Source organism: Hakea prostrata, chromosome 1 (assembly GCF_041222555.1).
Source record: "Hakea prostrata isolate BN-2017 chromosome 1, UWA_Hpros_2, whole genome shotgun sequence".
NCBI classification, from domain to species: domain Eukaryota; kingdom Viridiplantae; phylum Streptophyta; class Magnoliopsida; order Proteales; family Proteaceae; genus Hakea; species Hakea prostrata.
In genome coordinates this window covers 72,053,212-72,062,310 of record NC_142600.1, presented here as the reverse complement: position 1 = coordinate 72,062,310, position 9,099 = coordinate 72,053,212, and the positions used below count along the sequence as shown (strand labels likewise).

Sequence of the window (9,099 nt, the reverse complement as noted above, 5' to 3'; positions counted from 1 at the left end):
TCTGGAATAAATACCTATATACTCTTCTACCAAAAAAAAAAAAAGAAAAACCTATTTACTCTAGAGTCCAGATAAGAGATATAGTGAATCGGGAATTCTGAATTGATTCGAGGCTTGTGACCAGAACTGACGAAAGTGGACTGAAGCACATTTGTACTGGGCCCCTCTGAACCACGGCTGTGAAAATCAATATCGTTTCTGAACATTGTGTCCGAGTCCCAGAGAATAAAATGAGTCAACCAGGAACTAATCCCAAGTGCTCTTTTTTATTTCCCTGTAAAAGAATCTTTACAGTGGAAGACAACACAGAAGGAAGATGCCAAAAAGGACAATGGAGCACGAATGTAATTGACCCTTTAGAAGGGTAGTTTGGCTTGGCTTGATGTTGTCCATCCACTAACAAATCATTGCATAGCAGAGAGGAACGCACCAACAACAAGAAGGATTAGAGATTACATCTACTAAAGAAAATATTCACAGGAAGAGAGTTCTCTGTCAAGGAATCTTCCGTACCACGCCAATGGTTTTTCTTAAATATACATTGACTCATGCAGGACATACATTCATAATAAATGAGAAAAAAAGACAAGTCTAATTTGTAATCTACAAGGCTTACCTCTGGAATTCCTTCAATAGAGCAGAGAAATGGTGGATATGAACACAAAAACTATGATAGAAACTGAATTTCAACATGTATTTAACAGACTATGCTCAACCATAGAAGGCAATAGAAGGCAAGGACATCAAACCCTAAGTAGTAAAGTACAGTAGTGAAGACAGGATTCCCATAAAGGGCACAAATTTTGAAGCAACACACTAAGTATTTACATGAACCTGCACATGACACTAAATATTTACACTGGGCACCCTAAACACAGATACCTGTTTATCCCTTATTGTATCACAAGGGTGGTAGACGAATTACTTCTAACCACATAACCACATTAACCAATGAATGAGAAAAACATCACTTTTTTTTTCTCATCTATAGACACCAACTAACCAAAACTACACCAACTAACCAAAACTAAAAGAAGTATAGAATTCCCCAACCACCCCCCCCCCCCCCTCCACAGCAAGCATTATGGACCCTGTCAAAACCAAACCAGTCATAAGGGCAGCCGGCAAATGAAAAAAAATTAGGTTCCCTTCTCTATTCACTTCATCCAGGCAGGGACCTCACCAGATGACCCTGGCTCAGATGTGCTACCAGTATTTTTACTATTTGGAGTCAAACCTGCACCACCAGCTAGAATTGCCATCAGAACGCCCCCATGAACCCTCCCTTCCGGCAGGGTAACTGGACCAGTTGGCGGTGCTGCTTTCCCTGGAGGAAAATGAACCTGTGGTGTAAACTGCATTGCTATTGCTGGTTGCACATAACCATTTGAATTGAACCCACTCCAGCCTGCAAAGTTCCCATCATTCGTCTTCACTGCATCAACATGCATGTCATCTATTACAACTTGTTTCATCTTCTCAGGCTTGCTAGTTTTTGGTTCCTGTACAGCAAGTTCAAGTGTTCCACCCCCATGCACCCGCCTATCCTGCACAAGGGCACTATGGGCAGCACAGAGACCAGTCCTTCCGCGAGCAAACCGATCACAGGGTGCATCTTGGCTAGCAAATTCAGAGTTTGGTTGGCCCCATGAGCATCGTTTCCCTCCACCATGTGCCTTGCAGAAGTCGGTGCTTCCTTGGGCACTTTTCCCACATCCATCATATTTGCATCTTTTGCCTCCACCATGGCGGACACAGTAATCTGTCCTGCCCCTAGCACTCTTGGTGCACTCTGGCACAGCACATCTCTTGCCACCCCCATGAGCAACACAGAATTGAGTGCCTCCATGGACACTTTTTGAACAGACTCCACCTCCTTGAAATGAACACCTTTTCCCCCCACCATGGCCCTTGCAAAAAGGTGTGCTCCCTTCTGCACCCTTCGTACACCCTAAGACTGTGCACCTCTTGCCGCCGCCATGAGCCTTACAGAACATTGTGCTCCCCTGAGCACCTTTCGAGCATTCTGGAAACTGGCACCGACGTCCACCTCCATGAGATATGCAGAGACCAGAAAAGCCTTCCGCACTCTTTGTGCAATTTTCCCTCTGGCATCGCTTGCCACCTCCATGTCGGATGCACAAACCAGACTTCCCTCTTGCCGCACGGGTGCAGCCCTCCTGACTGCAACGTCTTCCACCACCATGGGCAATACAGTAATCAGTGCGGCCTTCAGCACTCTTTGTGCACCCAAGATGTTGGCAACGACGACCACCACCATGGGCCTTGCAGTACACAGTCCTGCCCTCAGCTCCCTTGTGGCACCCAGCTTTCTGACACCTCCGGCCGCCACCATGAGCAATACACAGGCCAGAAGCACCTCTGGCTCCTTTTCCACATCCCATGAACTGACAGATCTTTGTGCTACTATTCCGTTGCTGTTGGTTTTGAGTAACCCCGGAAGTACAGGTGACAGAGCTTTTTGTAGTGGCAACCATCAACGTTGAAAGGTCTGGCTTGACAAGCACTTGATCTGTTCCATGTGGCTTGAACAACTTGTTTGGAGGCAAGCTAGCCTCTGCACTACACAGAGGATGCGATGGAAGAATGGTGTTCCCAAGTTTCCACGGAGATGATGTTGATCCTTCATCCACAAGCAGGCCTTTTCCAACCAACAATGGAATCTCAAAGTTGTTTCGAGATCGGGTAGAACCAGTGGTGACACTAGTGATACCAGATTCAGCAGGACCAGTTGAAAGACTTAATTCAAGGTCAAACTTTGATCTTACTTCCAGTGGCTTCACAGTAGAACCAGCAGGTTTCTTTGTGCTTCGTACTTTCTCATTGCCAAGGTGGAGATCAAAATCTATGCCAATATCCATTGATGACTCCTCCTCATTATCTTTTGCTGAAGACATGGTTGTGCAAGCAGTTGCTGAACTTCCCTTGCTATCAGAAGAACTTGGTGAATGCCCTAGCCCAAGGGCCAGAGAAGAACCATCCTCCAAAGTCATAGATCCATTGATTGCACTCCATTTTCTCTTGGTTCCCTTTGAGGAGGCAAAGGAATGGAAAGATGCACCAGGTGAGTTGAGCATCAAGGCAGTATCAGCACAATAATCTACTCCAACTCTTCCAACTTTATTGCTTATATTCTCAAATGCATTTGAGGAAGAGTTGACAGTGAAACCCAAATGCTGAAACCTTGCATCCATTTGGTACCAACTGAAGAAACAAATCTCTAATCCAGATCTATTGCCGATGTGAAAGTATTGAAAGAATGAAGCTACCTGCCTGACTTCCGGGGCAAGAGAAGATGGAAAACAAAACTAGTCTAGAATTTCTTGGAAGAGTCCATCCCACCCCCACTTACAAACCCTGAAGTATCACAACGATCCATTTCTTAAAAGAAACTTTTCTTGTCGGGGGGAGGACTGGATTTGCCTTTGTCAGAACAAACAGCAGCAGAATGTACAGGGAATCAAGTTCCTCACCATATAAAAAATGCAAGAATCCTGTTCCAATTAAAAAAAAGGGTAAGGAAAAAAGTATGTCAGCCTGAAAAAACTACAATTAGCTCCAGAGATAGAACCAGGAGATTCAATGTTGATCTATAAATATAGATTCCATCGGAACAAATATGGAAACAGTAGCGAACATCATCAGAGAAAATTTGGAAAAAGTAGCAAACATAGGACCAAAGTTGAAGAGGATGATACTCATACAAGGTGTGGATAATTCAACAAGAAATTCTTGGCCTGGTATTGATCCCAAAAGAAAAACGACACGAAGAAGGTGATGTTCAACAAAATATTGAGCAAGGCAACCAGATGCAAATAAGCATCAACAACACTAACTGAATTCAATCCAACAAATTGTCACATTTTACAAGAACTTTTATTATCGACACTCAAATAACTTGTAACCTAATTTTTTGCCCAATAATTTTACACAAAGTATATCCTGATAATTCACATGTGTACTCAAAAAATGTGCAAAACAATGACCTTCAGATAGTAAATCATGGATATTTTACCCTGATTTAGAGACATTTTGGAATAAGACAAGGGACAATCAGAAAAAGGCTACCAATTCTAATGATATCACACCCACGGAGGTGCCATCTAGACAGTTCCTTTAGGAAAAGAAAGAACCTACTATGAGATAAATACTCTACAAATTCATCAGCCCTGGCTAATAAATATAGCACAGGCTTTCGCAGTTCATTTCCAACATCACCTTAATCCTCCGACATATACATTCTAATCAAATTTGCAAGCAGTTAGATGTCCAATGATTGCTAATTGACTTACACAACAAAACAACAGAGACTTAACAACAGAGACTTATCCAGCAGCAGGTTCTTTCTCAGATAGAATGCAGATTTTGAGAAAATGAAATTCTAGTTTAACCTCTTGGGAGTATTAGCATGCTAGAGATGCCAAATGAACCAAAACAACCATGACTAAATTATAACAAGGTTGACCCATTCTATTGCTGCTTCATAAAGTGTACAATACTGAAAATTGCAGATTCTGATGTAACAGAATGCTCTACATGTCTTTATGGAGCACAGTGAGCACTCACCATACAAGAACAGTAAAGTGTAAGTTCATCTGCATTTATTGATCATCAAAACATGTACAACACATGAACACGAAACTCCAGCAATTTCAACATGTGGTAGAGGGTTGTATGGGAGAAGAGGGAAGTCTGGAAGAAATCAAAGTTGCAGAGGAGAAAAGACAGAATAAATAGAAGAGCGCAAACTCAATTCATCTTTCTCTAACTCTACTTAGTGATTGGGAGTTACAAAGAGAAATTAAAAACTCCTCGTTACTCCTAAGACTTATACTAATTGAAATAGAAACTCAATAAAAGCTCCAATTGAAGATTTCCTCACATGTTTACTAGCAAGAAAAAAAAAGAAGAAAAAAAAAAAAGATTAAATATATCTCCCCAGTAAGATAAATCAGAAATATCATATTGATCCAGACTGTTGAGATCGGATTGTGTACTTTAGTTTGATCCTACTGTCATTGCCATCTGTGTTGCCTTCCGAAGATTCTATTATGCTAGACAACTTATAAAGAAGTTGTTGATATTGGAAAGCTCCCAAAAACCTACCATCAGATTAGAAAGTCCAGTTTGCAGGTATGAAACCTATCATTAATTATAAGGTGTAGATCATATTGTTACCCCACAATGTGGTGGATTTATGATAACAATAGCAAAATTGTTTTTTATTGGACCACAAACCAACCAGAAGAAAGAAAGTGTGGTGTAATGACAGGTGGGAAAAGGTAAAGTGGGAACAGAAATAAGGGACATTAAGAAGACATAACAGACAGCGCAATAATAGACAAGCAAATAGAGCACTACAGGGAGTAATATTGGAAACTGGGTTTTAATTGGGTCACTTATCCTTTGAATCCTGGGACTGGTGGAAGATTTGTGAAACTGGTCTTCTACAGACTGAGAAAATGGCATTTAAGGGAGGAGCAGCATATATGCAAGAGACCAGGTGAGGACTTCAAAATCTCCATGGGAGGATTGTGACTTCAAGCTTCAAAGAAAGGATGAATCACGAGTGAATCTTCAAAAGAAGGTTTCTTTAAAAAAAGAATTAATACTTCTTTCTTTTATTCATTGATTCTTGCTTGCCCTTCTTTCTGTAATCCCCCCCCCCCCAAAAAAAAAAAAAAAAAAAAAAAGAGGAGGAAAACTGTTAATTGGCCAATGAGGTGGCGTGGAGATCCTATCTGAATTCGGGGTTGAGATTGAAGTCACAGAGTTGTCAGTATGATTGGTTATGTGAAGAACTAAGATATAAAACAGGGTTTAAGACATCTCCTTCTTTCTGCTCTTTCAGGGGGGGGGGGATTTGCATCGAAATTTAACACCATTAGTTTGAGGGATGACCGGATGAGGTTGTAAATTTGTAATTTCTTTAAAAGGTGAGGGTAGCATGATATTAGTTAGTGTACCATGGGGGTTATTTGTAACTTACCTTGAAATAATAAGAGCATTGTTGTCTTTAATACACTTATTTATTCATCCAAAAAAAAAAAAAAAACCATGTGGAGAGTACATGAACCACTACCACTGCTGCCCCTCCCAAGGGGTGGGGGTGAGGGGGACATATACTGTTAGAAGGGCCTAACAGACGGAAATGCACAACAAGTTAATCATTTGATGGTTTCCGGCAATTCTACATCGACCAATTAAATGTCTTTCTGGAGTTGTCTCATTAGTGATACCTATCAAAGGGTGGCTTCCAAGTTCCCATGCATGGGAAAACATCCTCTGCTGTGCACAGCAGTGCACATATATACCAAATGATTGGCTGAGAAAACAAAGTAAATACAAGACTATTGAGGATTTTTAAAATTTGAAATTAAACTTTTAATCTCAGCCAATCATTTGGTACAAAAAATGCACTGCTATGCACAACAGAAGATTTTTTTTTCCCAATACATTATATACAATAAAGATAATTATGCTACCCAAGGAAAAACTTCAATATTTGATGAGTAGCTCAGCAATTCCTCAAAAGATAACACAGCAACAAAATATCAAATGATCAGAGGTCCCTCATGAAGATACATAAATTGTTCACAAAATAAACACAGAAATGAGTATTCATCCAGGAAAAAAAAACACAAAGCACAGAACATGACATCAATAATCATGAGAGACACATCAGCAAGGAATTGCACCAAGCCTAATGAGCAAGACTCTAAGAACCTAACAACATACGGAGTTTTGTGAACACCAACCTAATCATACAATGACCCCAGCTCTAGGATTGGGTGAATTGGAGGATCAATAAAAAAACACAAAGCACAGAACATGACATCAATAATCATGAGAGACACATCAGCAAGGAATTGCACCAAGCCTAATGAGCAAGACTCTAAGAACCTAACAACATACGGAGTTTTGTGAACACCAACCTAATCATACAATGACCCCAGCTCTAGGATTGGGTGAATTGGAGGATCTATTGATCCTATGCCTTCCATACAGGAAATGGTGGCTGGAAATGCAAAGAGGATGGTTAGGAGGTTGTCTCAATTTGTCCAACTGATGGCCTCCAATGTTAAAATATATGGCCTTCCATCTGAAGAGTCTAGAATGGCATGATGGTAGACTATAACTCATCAAGGATGATGAGCAAATCTCATCATATATTTCTTCTTAATGATCAAACATTATGAATAGGGTATTTAAATTTAGCATCGTCAGTGTTTGAAAATATTATAAGGACACCTCAAGTTATAGGTTGTCATTCACAATGAACTATCTAGTTCTCAGCTGTTAACATAGGCAACTGATATCTCCATTAAGAGCTAGACAATAGAAATGTACCAGAAACAAGTCCAGACCTCGAAGTAACATCTAGTATTGCCTGTTCAAACTCCCCACCCCACCCCACCCCGCCCCAAATAAAAAGTAAAAGAAAAACAATAAACAGGACATATTTCTCCACAAAAAAAGGAAGGTATTACATACTATAAACAGCACAAAGAATTGATATTGTTATAACATAAATAATTTTTCATGATAGAGAAACCTTTCAGATTGTTTAAGGCATCAAAAAATATCTGCAAGAAAAAAATGATGAAAGAGACATAAAACAACTGTAGAATGTAGATTAGAATAGCAAGCTTTGGAAGACAGTAAGGGAACTAGTTTAAATCACAACAATAAATTACTGTAGATGTGTATCCTATCTATACAATTAGTGATACCAAATGAAGAGAAGATGCGGACTGGCATACTTTATAAGAATTTGATAACCCTATAAAAATTCCTAGCTCACTCACTGCTATTACAAAAGAACAAAACAAAAAGTGAGGTTACTGGAATCAATTATAAGCAGTGAATAGCATTCAAGAAACAAAAGGCTAAAAATAATACAGTACATAGAGAGAGAAAAATAGGAACCAAAACGTAACTCCCTAATACCCTCCCTAATACCCGTAATGAAATGGCCTAAATACCGAATCAAACCATCCTACTTTTTCCCAAGCACTCATCAACTCAAACATTAAGTACAGATTTCAGGGGCGAAGGATATGAGATGCTAGAAAAAATCAAACAAGACGAGAATTGGAAGGAGTAGCTTAATCGACAAACTAATTTCTTCAGGCCTACTTAAACAATCAGCAATGAACCTTAATCTCACTTCTCTCCGGGAGTGATCTGGCCTCACCGTATTTGGTATGCTTTCGACGACAACAATACAACGTAAAATCCACTAGAACTCTTGAAGGAGAGAAATTTCAATCAGAGGTTCCAGACCAAACGATCAATGGACTAATCAAACTTCAAACGTATATCTTGGAGATTTTTTTTTCCAACTAAATCACATCGAAAAAATCCACTGAAAAGCTGTCAAAAGAGAAGTGCCAGAGCTCATACTGTTACGAAATCAACACCAGAATTCAACAGAAATCTTGAAACTGGAGCAGCCACTGTGAGAACTAAATTCAACAACAAACCGCTCTACCTACCTATACACACCGAAAAAGAAGAAGAAGAAGAAAAAGAAGCAGAACGAAAGAATTTCTCCGTAGATTCAAATCGAAAACGAAGTATTTTGAAGAAATTAACAGCAGAGAACTATCATTTCTAACAAACTTACAAGTTCAAGTACGAAATTGAAAGCAAAATTGAAGCACCACAGAACTTTTTCTGAGAGAGAAGAACTATACCTGAAAAAATTTGTCTTTTGGCTCACAGTCGCATAAGATTTAGGGAAGAAGCTGAAGCTACAGATACGGAAGCTAGGGTTACCAAATGCCGTCAACAACGGGAGAGGAGAGGCGGAGAGTCGAGAGGGAGAGAGACAAGAAAAACAATGAATGAGAAGGTGTGTGGCAACGCCAAAAGGCCAAATAAGAACAATCGGCGCACTTTTAGAAGGAGAGGCGCAAGTTAAGGCACCCAAGGTTCTGGTTTTGAAGGGATTTCACTAGGAGAGAAACAGCTAACGCCGACGACAATTGGCCATTTATGATGGACGGTTGGGATGTACGAGGAGGCGGGACCCGTAACGTGGCGATACGTTGGGGTAAAATGCCACGTCATCCA

At 40.1% G+C, this 9,099-nt stretch overlaps 1 protein-coding gene across 1 annotated transcript; it reads right to left on the bottom strand.

Moving 5' to 3' along the window:
* Positions 1–1,052: 1,052 nt before the first annotated feature.
* On the bottom strand, positions 1,053–8,883 carry LOC149029817 (WRKY transcription factor). The gene is made up of 2 exons (XM_089142163.1): positions 8,721–8,883; positions 1,053–3,515 (listed from the first exon to the last, which is right to left on the bottom strand). Exon 2 carries the CDS (start codon positions 3,213–3,215, stop codon positions 1,158–1,160), a length of 2,058 nt encoding a protein of 685 aa, XP_088998289.1. The 5' UTR covers positions 3,216–3,515; positions 8,721–8,883; the 3' UTR covers positions 1,053–1,157.
* Between the last annotated feature and the right edge of the window lie 216 nt (positions 8,884–9,099).